General features: G+C 36.2%; 2 protein-coding genes, 1 non-coding gene and 1 pseudogene across 4 annotated transcripts; 1 reads left to right on the forward strand and 3 right to left on the reverse strand.

Moving 5' to 3' along the window:
* Positions 1-147, reverse strand: LOC148298044 (small nucleolar RNA snoR135). The gene has a single exon (XR_015833340.1). It is a non-coding gene; the product is annotated as a small nucleolar RNA snoR135 (small nucleolar RNA).
* A 1,723-nt stretch (positions 148-1,870) lies between these two features.
* LOC110753284 (profilin) lies at positions 1,871-4,218 on the reverse strand. Its single transcript, XM_021954159.2, has 3 exons — positions 3,971-4,218; positions 3,378-3,515; positions 1,871-2,350 (listed from the first exon to the last, which is right to left on the reverse strand). Exons 1-3 carry the CDS (start codon positions 4,091-4,093, stop codon positions 2,216-2,218), a joined length of 396 nt encoding a protein of 131 aa, XP_021809851.1. The 5' UTR covers positions 4,094-4,218; the 3' UTR covers positions 1,871-2,215.
* Positions 4,219-4,826: 608 nt separating this feature from the next.
* Positions 4,827-8,827, reverse strand: LOC110753274 (uncharacterized; annotated as a pseudogene). Its single transcript, XR_015826162.1, has 8 exons — positions 7,536-8,827; positions 6,844-7,330; positions 6,103-6,222; positions 5,930-5,983; positions 5,772-5,815; positions 5,489-5,596; positions 5,174-5,228; positions 4,827-5,073 (listed from the first exon to the last, which is right to left on the reverse strand). The product of XR_015826162.1 is annotated as an uncharacterized LOC110753274 (transcript).
* A 2,405-nt stretch (positions 8,828-11,232) lies between these two features.
* Positions 11,233-13,083, forward strand: MCT1 (MEI2 C-terminal RRM only like 1). Its single transcript, XM_088251062.1, is given in 4 exon segments — positions 11,233-11,910; positions 12,317-12,443; positions 12,550-12,723; positions 12,858-13,083. Coding segments are annotated over 4 exon segments (1,029 nt in total). The 5' UTR covers positions 11,233-11,365; the 3' UTR covers positions 13,041-13,083.
* Positions 13,084-20,384: the final 7,301 nt, after the last annotated feature.

Raw genomic sequence — 20,384 nt, forward strand, 5'->3', positions numbered from 1 at the left:
AAATATGGGGAAGATGATTGTTGAAATTTCAATGGGTAAACATGAAAAACAACTGCCCACCTTCCCCGAATTTGATATTGCAGGGAACTCTTTCGGATCAGAGTGCATTGATTCTAGCACTACGCCGATACACACAATCCCTGCTCATCCAAATCCACTCAACATCAATCAAAACCCTAAACCAAAATCAAAATCATACACGCAAGTTGCAACAACATTAAGACATACGCAGAGAAAGCCACACACAGGTACACGGCTTAGGGCCATGAACATGAGAAGAGATCTGCGTGCACCGTGTATATATAGGAGAACAAATATACACTAGGGTTTTTGTGGCTGGCCGAATTGATTACGAAAATACCCCTTTCAAATGGATTTGGGTCGTATGAAATGCTCTATGTGGGCTTCAATTTTGAGTAACCCAATGCCAGCCCAATGGTCCACACTCCACATCTTAATTCTTATATTTTAATCAAGAAAAATCAATGGTTTAAAAAACAGCGTATGGCTGCTCGGCTATACTATCGGGTTTTAAAAAAAATTCGAAAAAACCAAGTTGAGCTTTGCCAATGCAGTTTTGATGGCAATGGGTTGTCTAATAATTCTGCCATTGAATTCGTAGGGTATCCATTAGGTAACAATTGCCTGTGGGTTCCTAGGTAACAATAAGGTTGCCTGGATTGTGTTTGACCCAATAATTGGCTCATTTCCCAAATGAAATCAGTATCTCTAGCCAATTCCCCCAGTGAAAATAAGGTTTACTTTTAATACGAAAATTGACGAGTATCGCCGCGCGGCTATACTACTTCTATTTTATAAATTTGGAAAAAACTGAGTATAGCCTTACGGCTAAACTATTCCTTTTAAAAAATTGGAAAAAAATTCCTAGTATAGCCGCGCGGCTATACTATTTCTTTTAAAAAAATTAGAAGAAACCGAGTATAACCCTTTTAAAAAAAAATTGGATAAAACCCAGATTAATAATTAAAAAAAAGAGTATAGACGGCTATACGATTTTTATAATTAAAAAAGCGTATGGCTATTTCTTTAAAAAAAAAAACAAGTATCGCCTCGCGGCCATACTATAAAATTGAAAAAAACAGAGTATAGCCGAGTGGCGATACTATTTCTATAAAGAAATTGAAAAAACTAAGTATAGCCGGCCGGCTATACTATTTCTTTAAAAAAATTCGGAAAAACAGAGTATAGCCGCGCGGCTATAATATTCCTTGATTAGAAAATTGGAAAAAACCGAGATTAATAAAAAAGCGTATAGCCGGTCGGCTATACGCTTTCTTTTAAAAAAATTACAAACCGAGTATAGCCGCTCGGCGATACTGTTCCTTTTTTAAAAAGTTTTAAAACATAGTAGAGCCGTGCGGCTCTATTTCTTCATAAAATGGAAAAACCCAGTATAGCCGTTCGGCTATACTATTTCTTTTTTAAAAAATTCAAAAAACCGAGTATAGCATCATGGCTAGACTATTTCTTTTTTAAAAAAAAATGAAAAAATGTCTGTTCTAAAAATTCGAAAGAGCGGCTATACGAAATTAGAAAAAACGAATATAGTCGTGCGGTTATACTACTTTCCCGCCCGGCTACTCAGTTTTTTGTAAATTTTTTTTGAAAAAATAGTATAGACGCACCGCTATACTCGGTTTTTTTTTTTTTTTTATAAATATTATTGAAACTTGGGGTCTAACCGGAGCTGAAAAGATAGATAAAAAGTGAACTCGTTTGAAGCCCAAAGTCGATTGGTCACAAATTGTGAGATTGAAAACTTGAGCCAAGCCAGAGTTCAAAATGTCCATGAACCAAATGCATTGGCTTAGAATTATTGTTGATAAACAATAATTATAACAAAAGGGGAAGACTTAAATCCAAAACCATTTCATTTATAGCAGAAACATTCGTTTTTATCATATCATAACAAAGATGGAATCCAAGGGTATGCAAAACCATAAAAAAGGCAGCAGACTCAGTAGGAGCAAACGGCGGGGTGAATAAATACACAAATCAAGAAAAGAAGAAACCCCAAAAAAAAAAAACAATCTTAGAACACCAAATAGTCCCCTGCTTCCGTCTCACCATCTGCACATGGTTATTTTGAGCAACAACGCCATTGCCACTTCAAATCCGTAGTAGGAAAGTAGATGCAAAGCCCACAAAAAAACAAAAAAATCGAAAAATATGAAAACCATTATGTTGAGATGACCTATAGGCCTTGATCAATCAGGTAGTCTCCCAACCTCTCCACGATCATATTACACTGCCCTGGTGTCAAGGGTTCCTCGTACATACCGAAAATCATAGCCTGGCCAGTTTTCTTCACAGTAACGCCACCAGACCCCTGCAGGAAAATCAAATCAAATCAAATCAAAATAAACTTCATTACACTTTGAATGATCCAATCTGCACTAAATATACAGCAAGCAGAACATCAGAAAAGGCAAATCCGTGCAATTATATGGTGGTTGCAAGCATATACAGCTCTATCTAAGGAAAGGAAAAAAAAAAAAAGGTGATGGACCTCATAAAGTGATAATTGTACTAAAATTTCAAAAAATAAAGTGCATTACACAATTTGGCATCCATGTGTTTTTGCACTTTAGTCAGTATGTAAGACTATAAATGAGCAACCCAAAAGAAAAATTAAAAACACTTTAGAGGAACTTTTGAGGTGGATTATTCCTTTAAGGACATACCATCACCTAAAGCCCTACAATAATATCAAATCTATCACAGGCAGAATGTTGACTGCAACAAGAAGGAACATCAACCGATTGAATTGATGGTTAACAATTTTAAAAAGTAAGAAGGTGAGAGAAGGATGACTTTTACAGTCTTCATTGAACACTTTATAGTGCAAATCACATTAGTAAACCTGTGTTTTCTCTTAATGACGTCAATAGACCTTTCTTTTATGAAATTACAGAAATGAAAAATGTATGCATATTCAGTTAATGTCCACATTTTGAATAAAGGATTTCCACTATAGGACTACAATTCAACACTAGGGTAAAATTCTCAAATTAAACCGGTTGATGAGCGGATCAATTCGTTCACATGCTTATTCATAGAATGGTCACATTTCACCCTCACTTGTCATATGCAAAAAGTAAGCTTATGGACGTAATTTCATGAAAACATAGCATTCTTCATGTAAACTCCTTTTATTGTGAAATTCAAAGGCAAAATTAAGCAAGTGGTTCGACGGAAATGTCATTGTATGCTCTTAAGTATGCATTGAGAATTTATACCAAATGGCCAGGTGAAATCAAATCCAAATGTCAAAACTTAAAAACTGTGTGGTTGGATGATATGAAATTCAGGTGCTTGTGTAAAGCATATATAGCAGAAAAACAAAACAAACAAACCTTCTTTCCACGAATTACAGCTCCTCCCTCCCCTTGAATAACCATATACTTTGTGCCAGCAAGGTGCAATCCAGTAGGGGCAAGAGACCCTGGCTCATCGAAATCTTTCATTATCGCCGCAATTTCTTCAGGCTTAAACTGCTTATAAATAACCAAAATCAATCTCACACTCACTCACTACCACATTTTCAATTAAAATCAAGAAAAAACATCCAAAATGTCCTGCATCTGAATTCCTATCGCATTAGCATTAAAAGGCCATTGGCAAACAAACAGAAAACATTTTATCGGCATCGAAACAAAGCTCAAATGCAGAAATCTCAACAAGCAAAGTACAAATCCTTTTAAAAAATATCAATCACAAATCATATCGATCGATCTCAATCAGTTAGAATCACGAATCCTTTTTCAATTCCGAGCACAACTCTTTAATCAGTATTAATCTGTTACACAACCTCGCATTTTCAATTCAATTCCTCTATCGTGAAAAGATTTTCCGACCAAACAAACAGAGCCAATTTGCACAGATCTAATGAGATAAATCATACAAAATTTTTTTAAAAAAAAATCACAGAGGAAGTTGAAGAAGGGACCTTAGGGAAGCTGGAGCTCTGAGCCCACACACTTCCGTCATGACCGACGATGGCCGCGGCCGTGAGATGTTGGCCTTCGATGTCGCACATCAAGTGATCGTCGACGTACGCCTGCCACGACATTTTCCTGATTGAATCCTGACCGTCGAATCTCCTTGTCTAACTTAGATCGATAGATTTGCAAGTTCTAATTTTCTTCTTCTTCTTCTTCCACGGTCTGATTCTGAAGTTGATCTATTTGCTTGTTCAAAGGCGGAAGGTTTATATAATAATTTGGCCTGGAAGAGGAGAAGAGTGTGAGGGAATTCGGTGGGCCCAGTGAACCGTTATGTCGTTGTTGCGTCGGTGATCCCTTGTCAGCCGTTGGATTCGCCTACATGATTGAATGAGTGCCCTTCACGTGCAGCCTGCTCATGTTTGGTCACCTGGGACCCACGTGATTTAACTTGCCCACCCCACCATAGTGGAAGTATGGGCTGTGTTTCGAAACTTACTCATGTGTACAAAGAAAAATTACACTCAAAATTTTTGTGTAACAAAGAAAGATCAACTCTAGCAGCATTTTTGTATGAAAGGAATTATAAGGTTTCATTCTCTTTCTAAAACCTAAGTCTTCAACATTTTACATTTTTTTAAAAAAATTCAACAATTTCCGTCCATGATTGGAACTTACTGCGGTAACATAAACGTTTTTGGTCAGTTTTTGGTCGGGAGGATAGCACAATGTGCTAAGCTTGTCAACTTTTCATACACTCATTTAACAAATTTAACAGATTTAGGGTCGATTGCAAGCTTAAGTAAACTACAAGCCCTAATTACCAATATTAAAAACCAAAAAGACGGGGAATCGAATCCATTGCCTAACCTACACATTTTGATTCCACATAACCTACTTTCTATTTGTAATCATCGTCACATTAGACCGATATCTTTTCCTGGAAGAGCAAGAGCTTTGTAACAAAAAACTAGTAATTGAATGTACAATCCTACAAGAAAACAAACAATAGCCGGATACTCCATTTGATGGAAGAGAAATGAGGGAGGTTTGTGTATGTTTTGAGCAGCCTCGTATGTGACACCGTCTCACTACAAAAGAGGTTCATCTGCATCATTAATCCCATCAGCGTAAGCTCACCACAAGCTCAATTATTCCATGTTAAAATAGTATGAGAAAAATGTAGTGTATCAAATGAAGGTTCCTACCATCACCATCATCTTCCATATTAAAATCATCATCATCGTCATCGAAATCTTGGTTCTGCAAGATCAAAGTTGTGTTAAAAACATATTACTTTCCCACACATGGACAGCCAAACAACCACACACCTCCTAGTTCCAAACTTGAATTTTCGTGAACAGAACTTCTAACGAATAAGTGAGGAATCAGGTGGCACATATAAGAAATGAAAATCCCAACAGTGAACATAAACAAAGTACAACCTATCACCATTTTGAAGTGATTACCCATAAATAAGGTAAAGAAACAAATAGATAACACCCAAGATTTCCTATACGAACCTTCTGATAATCATCATCACTGAAGTCTTCTTCTGGCTCCTCCTCCTCTTCTTCTTCATCTTCATCCTCACCTTCACCTTCTTTCTTTTCTTTTCCATCATTATTACCCTACAAATGAGAAGAATTATCAACAATGCATACAAAAATTAAACATTTTCTGAAAATAAATTTTATGACCAAGCATCTTCAAACTTTCATTTGGATCCTTTTCATAGATAGATGTTGGTACAGTGATATTTGACACAACATGTTGTAGTTAGGGAGACTGAAGACTTTTTCATACCTGACGCTGTTCAAGCTTTTCAAATAAATCTAACTTCTGCAGCTCTGTAAGAGTTATGATCTTTTAATCAGTTTGGGTCAAAATTCCCAATGATTAGAAGAAAAAAAAAACAGATTAAACAAGACAACATAAGAACAAAGTATCCAGTCTCATGGAACCTGAGTCAGGATTCCATCGAACTCTCTTTCGGCCTGGTTGCTGCGCCCTTGAACCTGAAACACCATTGCAAAAACAAGTATGTAAAACGCAAAAAGAAAACCACAAAACCAAAGTAGAACATTGGATATCATTCCCAATTTTATTTTTTTCACATGATTTTCAGATTACAAACCTCCAGTCAGTTCTTGGGGAAATCCCTTGAGCTCCAATATATCAAAAAGAGCACCGCGTCTTATCGTGGTTTTTGGCTTCAACCTGTCAGAATATCTTTCTACTTCTGTGTTTTGCCTCTCTGAAACAACAAGTTCAATAAGTGTATTACTATCACAACATAATCTGGTCTAAATTCAAAAGAAGCCAAAAGAATGATTTACAATGATAACAAAAGCAATATGGTATTAAATAACATGCAACCATAGAACAAATCACCTTAGAAACTCATATTGAACTTTTTATGATAGTTTGCCGCTTTGCATAATGTTCACAAACATAAGATTAGGTGTTGGTTTTGGAAGGGATGTTTGAACTTCTCCTTACATCTAACTATAAAATCTTGGTGAGATCAATTTCAGATTCACAGTAAATATGTACTTTTATCTTCAACCATAAAAATATTAAAGGGATCAACATATATGAATCATATTGAATTTCACAACAGAACCGTACTTTTACACAGCATAGAAGCATCACTACAAGGTTGATAGTTTTCTTATAAAAAACAAAAAACAAACGTGATTTCAAACATACCAAAATAATGAATTCTCTCCACAATAGACCATGATTAATATCTTAGCTAGAAGAGGAAGGGAAAATCAAATCAAACATGCTTCACAAATTGCTTAATTCCTTGACTGCATGTACTGATAGACAAAAAAAAACATAAACAACGAGTTCTAAAGTAGATCATGCTAACCCTTTGAAGTGGTCTGCTCAAGATAAAAAGGAGAGCCTTTCCATATTTTTTGAACTTGCGACTTTGATTGACCAAGTTTTCTTCCTCACTTTTACCCTGGTTTATCTTTTTATCTGGATCAAGTATACCTTTGACATTAGGCAAATCAATATCCTGCAAAGAAAAGTTTGATATTAAATATGAGAAATAGCAAACTGCCAATATCATAGCAAAACTTGTCAATAACTGCAACAAAAATAGAACCAATTGCAATAAAAATAGAACCGATTGCAGAAACATATTACTTCAAATTTGGCCATAACTAGTTCAAAATCAACAAAAATCAAGATTAAGACTCAAATTGTAGCTTTGTAGATTAGTCCTGAGCAAAAACTGCAGCAAAGAGAAACTCATAGGAAAAAGCTCAAAGGGAACTTGAGTGGCATAGCCAAAACCGCCGCCACCCCCTCCAAATCCACCTCGTCCACGACCTCTATACGCCATTGACCTTCACATACAAATTGAAAACAAGAATTTCTCAACAAACATTAAATTTGAGAAGAAAAAAATTGCAAAAATAGAGAGAAACTTGTGAACAACTTTTTTTAAAATTCCCATTTCTGATTGAAGATAACCGTTTTAATTGAAACTCGACCAACTCACAAACTGTTGCAGAGACATTTTATTGAGAGAGGGGGAGAGAGAAAGCTTACTTTTATAGTTTGGTTGTTGAGAAACTGCAATAGGACGAAGAATAGGACTTGAGAAGAAAGAAAAAAGGAAGAAGAGGAGTTACAGATGGAGAAGATGGAGGAGTTGCCGTCGGACCGAGGAGGAAGACTGGACGCCCGCACGCTGGCTGGTCCTTGGAGCAGTTGAGAGAGGAGAGGCACTCAGAAGCTATGGGCTGGCCTATAGAGGAGAGACCCAATTCTGTATTCGGGTCAGGTCATAACGGTGGGCAAGACGGGCAAATTTCCTATTGGGTTGTTCTTGTTGTATTTGAAGCCCAAATTCGCCAATGGATCTTGCTGAATACTGTACCCAGTCCAACATAGAGGACCTTATAAAATAGGGAGCTGATTTTCCTACTCTCCTTTTCTCCACTTACACTCCCTTCTGTTTTTTAGAACTTTTTAATCAATTTTGTTTTTTTTATATTCTCTTTTTCCTACTCTACCCTTACCATTCATTAGGAAAGTTAAATAATAAATCAAAAATCAAAAGAAAAGAAAATATATATCTCTCTCTCTCCTCCTAGCCTCCTCCAGCCCGACTGCTACCTCCAGCTCAACTCAGCCACCCAGCCATCCTAACCATCAACTACCCAAACTCAACATCAATTCACCCCCACCCACACCCACACCCACCTTCCCAGACCCCTAATATTGCAACCAAACTGCGATCCCAGCCCCACACCCCAATCTTACTCACATCACTCATACTCAAAACAAATAATCAAACCACTAGAACATTTCATATCAATTCCAAGAAACAAATTAAATTGAACCCAACCCATCCATCTTTAAATGATTTCTGAAAGTAAGAGCGACATGGACCGAGAGAGAGAGTGCACGAGAGAATCATCCCCACCCCGACGCATCCATCTCCAATAGATCGTCGGTGTTGAAGGCCAGATCTAATGGGGTCGGGGTTTAGAGTGACATGCTGGGTTTTGGGGTTGAATCTGGTATTGTGCCTTCGTATCAAGTGATGTGAAGGTGCCGGTGGTGGTGGTGGTGCTGGGTTCGCCGAAGGAGGAGGGGGGTGGGGTGTCTTGATAAATTTTGGATGGAGAGAGAGAGAGAGGGGTTAGATGGATGGGGCTGGGGCTGGCTGGCCAGTGTAGCTGTGTTTCTGGGGTTGGTGATTGCTTAGGATGGAAATGGCGTCGGGATTAATGGGGGGTTGGGGTTTTTTGGTTTAGGGCTGGATGAGGCTAGGAGGCGAGAGAGAGAGAGGGAGAGAGATATTTTATTTTCTTTTGATTTATGATTTATTATTTAACTTTCCTAATGAATGGTAAGGATAGAGTAGGAAAAAGAGAATATAAAAAAATCAAAATTGATTAAAAAGTTTTAAAAAACAGAAGGGAGTGTAAATGGAGAAAAGGGGAGTGAGAAAATCAGCTCTCATAAAATAACGCCAATGAATTTTGCTAAAAGAAGTCAAATACTTATATTTAAAATTATATTAATTTCAATGTTTACTAGAAGAAGTCAAATACTTCACATGCACTTTTAAACAAAGTTACTGCATGTAAAAAGTGAGAGGAGGATAAATGTATAGAATAAAAAAAAACTTTTTACCGGATCTCCATGCAAGGAGTTAAGTGAGAATATGACTAGTAATAACGAAGTGGAAGAATTCAACGTGGAAGTTACAATGCCATCCTGGACTTTCTGGTGTTGGGATTCTCATACCAACTTTTTGCCTCAAATTGTGCAATGCTGAAACACATGCTATTTTATATCTCAGCAAAAGTTTCGCAATGGTCAATGCTTTGCGAAATTAAGGAAACCCTCGATTCAGTCTAAACCCTAATATACAAAGGACAAGAAAGAGGCTTTGCAAATTTCATCTAAACCCTTGACTTGACTACTCATTAATTACTAATTTGTGTAATTTTCTTATTTGAATCATATTATCAAATAAGATTTTCCTTGTGGATTTTGAAAAGTTTTAGTTTTTCCTTTCTCACGTGATAGTAATAATCCCCTAAAGTAAAATACCAACAAAATTTGTGAATTTTTCAATATTATGATATAATGTTAGGATCGATTAATTGAGGCATCAAGCAAGCTTACTTTGAAGTTATGTGCTAAACACCCAAATTCTATTTTTCCACGTAAACCCTAAATAAATATAAAAACTATAGACAAAACTGCAAGATATTTGTCATAATTTATTGCGTCTGAATGGACATGTTTAATTATGGTTATTTAAATATAAACACGTGGCTCTAGGAGAGGTGGCACCAATAAGAGGGTGAAATAAATCTGGAGTAGCAATTTGCCCACCAAATATGTTAAGTTTTTAATTAAGCCAATGATAACATTTTATTCGACTCCGATGAATCAATCATTGAGAAAGTTAATGCGTTTTAAATTTATCAAACAAAGCCTGCTATTCACTTCCTCGACATTTTCAGCACAATATTATGTTTCCCAGATAACGAGAGACATAAAAAGTTATTAACAATTAACCAAACAAAATTTTGGGTTTATTAATATAGAATTGGTACTCAGCAATGCATGGGCTGAGTTCCGGATGATGAACAAATTTCAAACATGCAGCGAATTGTTGTTAAAGAGGAATGTTAGCTATCTTCCCTCTTGTCTTTTCAAATTCAATTTGTGTCTTAAGTATTCAACTCATTTATATATAAGTGAAATATACATGATACAAACTAAATGAGAAATGCAAGAATAAAAAGACAATAGGAAAAATATCTAACATTTCTCAAAATTGCAAATTTTTGCAGATTTTTTTTTCTTTCAATTCCCGCACAAACCAAAGTTTATCTTGCAAGCTAAAATGACATCATCATATTGGATTAACCTAGCACAATTTAGTCCAACGGTAAAAAAGTGTGGTTAATTAAAGAGATATTTAGTCAAATACCAATTCTTAGCACTAAAACTATAAATAAACCCTACACCATTTAATTTCTATAAACAAACCCAAAAAAAACCCAAAAAATGACAATTGGCCATATCGAATTTAATTTTGATTATTAAATTACTTTGATGTCCTATTGAGTATTTTGGGCTTGTTTATATGTTTTGGGGTTGGGTTTGTTTTGAGAAATCAATGGCAGTTTTGTAATTTAAAAGAAGTTAAAAGTCTTTTTGTTATGTTATAAATGAGTTTTGGGTGTGTTTCTAAAGTCCATTTCATATAGGATATTTTTATAATTTGGGCTCATATATTAGGTATATTAGTGAATCTCCTTTAATTAAACAAGTTATCAAAATAATGAGTGTAATTACGCAAATTAAAACTAGTTCGAGGGAAGCAATCGGTTGACATCCCACCACCCCCTATAAACCTAAGCATAGCTGCTCTCCGTCCAAGGAATTCCAGATAACTATTCGTTTTGTTAATATATTTTTCATTTTCATACAATTTGCCGTTTTGGTTCTCTGAAAACTCAGAGAAAAAGTAGTCACCGCTGTCGCGCTGTCCAAGCACAAAACCATGAAACTCTTCTCTCTGCTCACTCTGGATCTCATGTTATTGTACGCCGCCAATGCTTAAGCCTTGGCCGAGAACATTAAATGTAAAGCCATGCTGAGTAAACTCGAGTCCCGATTTTCATCATTTCAGGGATCCCATATCCAGAAACGTGAAAGCAAATCCCATTCTGAAAACCCACTCTCTGCTTCAATCCCCACCGTCCGATCAACCTTTGATATCTCCTTTCCTTTTCTTTATAAACACTATCCTCCCCTTCTTCCATTTTAGCTCAGTCCCAAACTAACTCTCTCTCTCTCTCTCTCTCTTCGGTTCTTTGTATTTCCAGACACCACAAATTCAAAAGATGTCCTCCAAAGCTCTGAACCCTGAAGCTCCTCCATTTTTCTTGAACAAAACTGAAACCTATGTGTGCAAAAGACATTTCTATCCTCTTCACACTCCTTATGGCGTTCAAAATCTTCATCAACCCATGTACTATTTTTGTCACTGGAGACAACCCAACTTTCCAAACCCAAAAACAATTGTGAGTCTCAAACAGAACATGGAAGCAGCAGCAGTCAAAACTACGAAAAGGGTACTGAGAGAGAATGTTTACAAGGGCAAGGGGGGATTTTTACCTGCGAGGCTGAGGAAGCCATTGAAAGAGCTTGGGGATGATCATCATCAAGTGGTAGGTGCTTGTCGGGTTCTCAAATGGGTGCCCAAAAAGGAAGTCCTGGAGGCCGAGAAGGGTAGAACGGCGTCGCGTCAGAGGATTATAAGGGGAACCAAAGCTCGAGTTGTAAATGCTGGTTGTGGTGATGTAATTCCTTTCCCTTCAAGTCCTGATGTGCAAAATGGCTCAAGCCCTACCACCGTCATGATCAAAAACATCCCCAACCAATTTCAGTAAACTCTCTCTCTCTCTCTCTCTCTCTCTCTCTCTCTCTCTCTCTCTCTCTCTCTCTCTGTGTTACTATTTTGGGTTCTCTTGTTTTTGTTTCCCTTAATTTTATTTATTTATTTGCAGTATATGCATCAACAATTTGTTCAAACGTTACCTGGTTCATGTCTGGTTCAACCATTTTCAATTTTGACTTTTCATTACTGTTATTTGTTTGTTCATGGCGTGTAAGAGGGAGTTTAGTCTCTGGTTTGTCGCTCTTTCTTTGAGCCCTTTTGTCTCTATTCTACTTTTGTGCTAGAGAGGATAAACATGTTTGGTCTGAGGGCACAGAATTGATTAATAATAAATTTTCATAGAAAAAACATGTGAATTCTTGAATTAAAAATAATAATTTATTAATCCATGCAGGAGGGGTGATTTGCTGAGCTTCCTCAGTAAGCACTGCTGCGCAGAGAACATCCAGGCATGCATGAACTCTGATGATCCCATTAAATCCGAGTTTGATTTCGTGTATCTTCCCATGGACTTTCAGTGAGTAACGTTTTTATAAACAGAGACTAAGTTTTTACTTTCCAAAATCTTATTGTTAATTTGTGTCATTTTCTTGGATGATTGGATCCAAAATCTTGTATTTAAAATAGTTTTCTTCCATGCAATTTTGGTATGGCAGGAGGGCAGCCAATCTGGGCTATGCCTTTGTGAATTTCACCAGTGCTGTCGCGGCCTCAAGATTTTACAAGAAATTCCACGAGAAAATGTGGGAAGAGGTTATCAGCAACAACAAGACCCGTGAAGTAACATGTGCCAAACTTCAGGTTAGGTTTCTAATTCTTACACTAGAAAGTTTTTGGCTTTCAAATTTTTTTATATTTAGTTGAACTGCTCTCGACGTTTTTAAGTATGTTGTGGATGTGAGCTTTCAGATTTGACTGACAGTTTTGTGATGTAGGGTTTGGAAGCTATGAGGGACCATTTCAAGAAGAAAGCGTTTTGGTGTGACACTGAGGAGTATTTGCCTGTAATCTTAGAGCCTCCATGCGATGGTGGGGTTGAGCTGCCCAATCTCAAAACTGTGGGGAAATGTGTAGGGGCACCCTCTGCCTTTGGGAACTCTCATACATATATGCCTTAAACTGTTTAGGGGCATGGCCTATAATAACCTCAGCGATCACCACCATGCTGTTGAGAAGCTGGCAGAAGGTGAAGTGAGGTGATAGAGCCATATGACTACATGAACCGTGTGCGGTTGTATTATTGGCTACTTCTGTTTACTGTTTTGTGTTTGTTTTTTCAACTAGTTATGATGTATAAATATATATCAGTCTGCCTTTTTTGGCTGTGTTTTCATTGTCTCCCTGGGTGATGCGGAATTGCTAGTCTCTGGGGTGAATTGGAAACATGGTTATAATTTGTAGTATGCTTAGTGGAGTTTATGTGCCAGCCATGGACCATGGTGTGTTGACTGTTGAGATATGAAATTTTTAAGTTTTTATTTTCTACAATTTTCTCTATTTTTTGTGTATTTTAATACAGGGGGTAAAATCGAGATTTATAATTAGTTAAACGGAAAAACGAGATCAGGTTGAAATTTGAGCCTTCTTCCATATTCATATTTGGTTATGATTCCTCAGCAATGGGATTGGGAAGCAAGGAAAGAAAATGTCTGAAACATGGCGCCCCAAACTGCAGTGGTGCAAATTTGGATAAACACACCTTGAGCTTGTTGCAAATTTGAGTGTTAAAAAAGCTGCAAAAGAAAAATAACAGTGAGACATGAATTGATATAAGACTTTTGTGCTGACCAAATTTGCGCATAGCTCTCTCTCTCTCTATCTCTCTCTCTCTCTCTCTCTCGACCTACTAGGGTTACGCAATAGGGACTGAGGGAACGACTTGTAATATAATATAAAATTTAAGGGACGTCTTATCCAATATTCATAGTCATAATCGTGAGTGATGGGCATAGTTTGCCCTGCCACAGATTGTCCTGACGTAGCTGGCAAATATCTTGGAAGTTGAAAACCCCTTTTCCTATATGAATTTCAAAATTGAGTTTGAGGAAAAAGGAGTTTACAAATGGCATGTTCATGGCTACACTTTTTTGTTACATTTGAGGGGATTTTTGTTACTTTTTTTAACTGAAGGTACTCTATGTTATAAATACTTTGGAGAATATTCCTTCTTTCATTTTTCATTCAACTTTCTTGAAATTCATGTCAAACAAATGGTCAACCATGTCAATGGTTTTATTTTTCTAGTTTCTCTTATTTATTTATTAACTGGATGTTACTTTTAGTGATTTTTCTCCGTTGATCAAGAATAAAAATTAACTAGATGTTACTTTTATTTTTGTCCAACTCCTTTAACTATACTTCACTTGCATTTTAAAGAGTGAAATCTGCTACCAAGTCAATTTATCTTCTTTTTTTTAATTTATTTATAAAATTTTAATTTTTTTACAACAAAAGAGACATAAAGGACAAAAGGAATTAAAATGAAATAGAGAATGGCTTTGGGTTTACAAAAGAGATGTTGCAGCCTTAAAGATTTTGGGGTTTTGGAGATCTTAAAGCAGGGCTCGTTTGTGTGCTAAGAAATAGAAAAACTGATAAGGCCAAATCGTCCATTTTGATATTCTTGCATTATTCACCGGGGAAACTGAAACTGAAACTGAAACCTAAAGCTTGCTTTGCTTTCGAGTATCGAAGTTGGTCAAAAAGCCATGCATATACGAAACCTCCTTCCTCTCCAGTACACATGCATTAAATGCGAAACCAATTCCATCTCTTTCAGTCACTCTCTCTCTCTCTGTGTCTGCTATTTATAATAATAAACCAAGCGAGCCTCTCTCTCTCTGTCTCTATACTACTAATAAAGTGATTTTTTCTGGGTTTCAAAGCTCCTTTTTCTTTTCTTCCAACCAGATTTACAAAACTAGGTTCTAGTAACTAAACCCACCTTCTTCAGTTACAACCTCAATACCACCACCTCATTTGTTGTGCTCCTTCATTTTTTTTTACCAACGGAAAAAAAAACCCACATTAACAGAACACATAATAGGTTATAGTGTCATCTAAACGTTACAACTTACATTAATTATTTTGATTAGTTGATGATTGTCACATGATCATTAAGAGCCGGAATTTTATGTTTGGGGATCAAAACTTAAACAATAACACTAGCACGACAAGTTTTGATGCCCAAAATATATTTTTATTTTATACAAACGATATTCTACTTAAATTTAATCTAAATTACGGGAAAGGAGGTGAGGGGGTTTGAACTTGAGTGTAAAGTGAGGAGCACATCCTTAGCAAGAAAAGTTAACATAAGCTGTAATTGAGGGGGCCAAAAAAGCATAATTATGAAGGGTTTTCATTGAAAATTAATTAATTGCACAAATATTTATGATAATATGATCCAAGACCTAGCAATAGCTCGGCCACTAAGGTTAATAAAATGAGTAGTTGATAATTGTTATTTCTAAATAAAAAATTATTGTGATAATTATTGTTACGTGATCATACAATGCCCATATGCAGCATAGGCAGCTAGCCCTTCTAATTTTGGGATCCCACCCAGACCAACTTTTTTAGCCTTAAACTTTTGCAGCATTGCTGCAAAATTCACCGTTCTTTTCATGAAAGATTTCAGAGAAAACGTTTCAGTCTTAGTCAGTATGTGATGTGTTTTCAAAATTACAGAAATTATAGCACATACACAAGGAACAAGAAGAACCAAATTACCAAAATAGTAAAATGTAAATAAATTAATAAATAAATAAGAACTGCTGAGAGAACGGGTTGAGATGCAGTCCAATAAGATCGTTAATCACATAATCATATGGTGCTCTTGGGTGAGTTTTTCGTAATGAAATTTCATTCTTCGATACAAAAAAAAAAAAAAAAAAAAAATCATATAATGATCGTTTTTCCTACCTTGAAAGGTCATAATTATCGTACTTAGCCCCTTTTTGCATCAATCATTGGAGAAATTAATGAACCAAAACCTACACCAACTTAATCATAAATGCATATTAGGTTAGTAACCAAACAGCAGATTGAAGAAACTGCCATTCATGTCCTTAACATTTTGAGAAACTATAATGTTTCCAGAATATAAGCTGCCAGGCTTCCTTTTTGGGTTTTGTTTTTCCATCACATTCCACATAAGCCATTATGTTTTATTTATTTATTTATGTCAACTTAATTACGAAGGTGGTATTAAAAAGGTTAGGAAAACCTATATATCTACGTGACATGTTTTATTTTGCTTTGGAATACGACTAATGTGAGAGGAATCACAATTAAGAACCCAATCACTTTGAAATGCTAATATAGGTGTGTCACATTAGCAAACTTCTCTTCAACATACTTGTCAAACTCTTTCTTTATCTTTCATAATTGATCGGTTAATCTTTTGACAAATAAAAATAGACCCTGATAAATTGATTTTGACTCTTCAAAACATTTAATTTTGCTTTGGAAGAACAAAACTTGTATTGAAACTAACCCTACACTTTTTCTTTTAAGGGTCATGCTAGAGAGACCACAATATTAGACCACCTTGAAAACCACCTCTCTAATAGAGGTGGAGCCCACCAATACAATGGGTCTCATATATATTAAAGAGGTTGTTTGCAAGGTGGTTTATAAATATGGTCTCCCTAACATTTCTCTTCTTTTAATATAATAAATACATATATGTAGTTAGTGAATAGACATGATTTTTTCTCCATTTATTTAAAACTTCACGTGTACACTCTGTGTTGTCACATCAGAATCATATGAGTTTAGGATGTAATGGAATTCCATAATTACTGATATGATATAGTTTTTTTGTTTTTTTGGGTATGTTGATATGATCCTAGTTCCTAGAAAATATTCCATACTTTTTCTCACCGCGTATAAGTAGTAAAACCTAACCATAACCATATTATCACTCTACGATTATCTCTTTGTTTTTCTAAATTTCGAAGAAGAAAAAACCTCATTGTTTCGTGTTATTTAGCGTTCATTTTTCGAACAAATTCCCACTTCTGGTGTTCTGCAAATACAGAGAAAAAGAGAACCAAAGTCACAAGGTGCAAGCACTAAACTATAAAAGACTCTCATCTCTGTATCTCTCTCTCTGCATTTCTCTCTGTCTCTCTCCTGGTGAAGCCGCCGCATATGTAAGCTGGGGGTGGTTGGTTTGTCTTATATGGAAATATTGGCATGAGGGCATTTAATGAATAGACATCATGAGTAATATTCGCTGCCAATTTTCATAATTTCACTGATATGGTCCAGAATTGTGAATTTCTGAAAAGCAACATTAAATCCCTGCCGTCCATTTCACATACTGAGTGAGATATGCTCGTAAAGATTAGCCCTAGCTAGGCTCTCCAAATTTAAATCCCTGCCGTCCATTTCACATGCTGAGATATGCTTATAAAGAAGCACCAAAGCCTCAGTGTTGGCAGTCCATCAGGTCACCAAGCCAGTAGGAGTGGTAGTGTAACTGCCCTTGCGTACATAACAACTCCAAATCTCTCTGATTTTTTTTCAGTCAAAAAGCATTGTTGGAAGCTTTTGATCTCCTCCCAGCGGCTTCTTGTTCTAATCCGAAATCCCAACGCCCTAAAATGCCTCTGAACACTTATGCACCGTTATACCAACCCAGACCGAACTACTATTATTATACCTACAATCCTGTTTGGCTGGTACCCGTTGTTCATTCTGAGCCAGTGCCACTGCTAGTTTCTTCCTTGGTTCCTTGTGAACCAGTGCTGCTAGTTTCTTCCTTGGTTCCTTGTGAGCCACAGCCAGCTGGCCGTTCTTCTTCTTCAAACCTCCATTTTCCAAGATCATCAGGTCCAGCTTTTAGAGGGAAAAGGTTGCAGCATAACAAGTATAAGGGCAAAAATGGGAAGAGAGCAATGGCTCCCATGAGGGTTTGCGGACCAAGGAAGAAGCTTGATCTTGATGGTGGACGTGGAAAATGGGTGCCCAAAAACAAACAGAAGCTGCAAGCAGAAGAAGAGAAGAATATGGAAGCTTCGAGTTCAGAGCACAAAAATGGCGGTCCTGTTATTCCTTTTCCTCCAACCTTTGACCTGTCTACAACCACTGTCATGGTCAAGAACATCCCTTGTCAGTTTCGGTAAAACCCTCTCTCTCTCTCTCTCTCTCTCTCTCTGTGCAGCATTTGGGTATCTTGGTGTTTAAACTTCAAAGGATAAAGTTACAAACTTTGTTAAATATCAAATATTTTAGCCGGTTAAATTTATGTTCTGGGTTATCTGCAACTTTTGACTTCTCAAAGCTCATAGCGAGTAAGAGGAAATTAGCACCTTTTTTTTGGGTTTCTCTTCCTTCAAAGTTTCTACCTTTTGTCCCAAAAAAACCTTTTTCTGTCAATAACGTGAACTGAAACAAGTACATGTGTTTTGATATTTTTTTCTTTGTTTTGTTTTTGCCCATGTGTTTGATATTCATCAACAACGCATATGTAAACTATTGGTACATAGAATACATGAAATATGATCGTCCACCATTTGCCTGAAAAATTGTTCATCCATATGCAATTTATTTATTTATTTATTATTTTCACTGTTATGTTAACATGCTTACTGATCTGCTCAGCACTATTATTCTAATGTTTATTCAGGAGGCATACTTTATTGGAAATACTGAGCTGGCATTGTTTTGAAGTGAACCGAGGCCTCCACTCTGATCCAAACAAGTCCAAGTTCGATTTTGTTTATCTTCCCATAGATTTCAAGTGAGTAACTTTTTATTTTAGACTGCCAATCTTCCCAAAACCTTTGTTTCTGTGTTTTTCTTGGGTGTTATAAACAGCTATATATATAAATTTTTTACTTTTTACTTTTCGTTTAGGAAAATCTGGAAGAAGAAGACTATTTCAAATCTGGGTTACGCATTTGTGAATTTTACAACTCCAGCTGCAGCTCGCAGATTTTGCGTGCATTTTCAAGACCAGGAGTGGAGAGACAACAATACCAAAAAGACTTGTGATGTCAAAAGCGCCAAATTCCAGGTTAAATAAATTGATTTCTTATAATTAGTTTTGAAAAATTAATTACCTGGGTTTTGTTAGCCTTGCCCAAATGTTATTTACCAAAATTTTGAGTCCATCCCTTATTTTTAAGATGATTGTTTTTGGTTTTGAAATGCAGGGCAAGGCAGCTCTATTGAAACATTTCAAGAGCAAGAAGTTTTGGTGTGAATCTGCAGAGTGCTTGCCTGTGACTGTGGAACCTGCATGTGATGGTTCCAATTGGTTTCAAGTATCCCCTGTTGGAAAACTTACTGTTGTGCCACCTTACAAGTCTTAGGGTTCTCGTTGTAATTTTCTTTTCGACGTAAAAAAACAAAGTCTTAAGGAGTTATCTGGCTTTAGCTTATGGTGATCCATGGAGAACATGAAGTATATATAATACATATATGACAGATGCATGAACTGTGTTTTGTAAGGCCAAAATTTGGGTTGAAGTGGAAAATATGGGTTTCTGCCTCTTGGTTAAGTTGGTAATTTTCATGGTTTGTTCTTTTGGATTATTTTATTTCTTGAGAGATATAGTTACTTACAAATTAACCTTGTTAAATTATTTATTTATCATATGAGTCTTAGTCCACTATTTTGTGTTATCATGCCCATCAGACTTGAGGCAAGAACATATTCATATTTGTGTCTATGCCCTAATTTCGGAGTTCATGTAATGCTTTGGCAATTAGTCCATGCAACACGATAATTGTTCAAAGCTTCGAACTTGAGTAATTTTTGTGTGTGACCTTCACTTATATTATAACACGTGACAATTTCACTGTCATACTAAAAAGTTTCTTCATTTTTTCATTATTTGTGACCAAGGGTCTGTGTGGTTTTTAAGTATTCTGGGCTTTTGCCACTTGTTCTGCGCTTTGTCAAGTGGGCTGGACCTAATCCTTATTCTTCTTGGGGCTTAGCTTTGTTTCACTAATCTCATTGATTTCCTGTAAAATTCACTTAATTCACCAAAAATAAAGGGAGTCCATGCATAAAATAAGCCATGTAATTTGAGAACCAAAAAGGTTTGTGATTTTTTTTAATAGATAAAATTCAATGCGGCAACATGCAACAACAACATGTGAGGCCGCTTTTATTTCTCCAAATCTTTTGCAATCAAAATTTAAACTGCAAGAATTTCGTGTCTTTTTCTTAACAATTATACACTTTGTAGAGGTCTGAAAAAAAAAAAGCACAAGCTTAAAAAATGTAACTTAGGGCAACTTGAATACAATTATCGCTTACTCTGAAAAAAAGTAACTTAAGGGGCGAAAAAAGAAAAAGGAACACATGGTTTTAGCATTCACTATCCTTGTCTGAAACCATTTGGCTCCTGAACTTCATACATCTTAAACATTTAGTTTTCTCAAGTTTTCCCCTACGGACTTTCATTTAGCTAAAGCATAGATTTTGGAGAAAATCTCAA

The sequence above is a fragment of the Prunus avium genome, chromosome 1 (assembly GCF_965620075.1).
Source record: "Prunus avium chromosome 1, drPruAviu1.hap1.1, whole genome shotgun sequence".
In the NCBI taxonomy this organism is placed as follows: Eukaryota; Viridiplantae; Streptophyta; class Magnoliopsida; order Rosales; family Rosaceae; genus Prunus; species Prunus avium.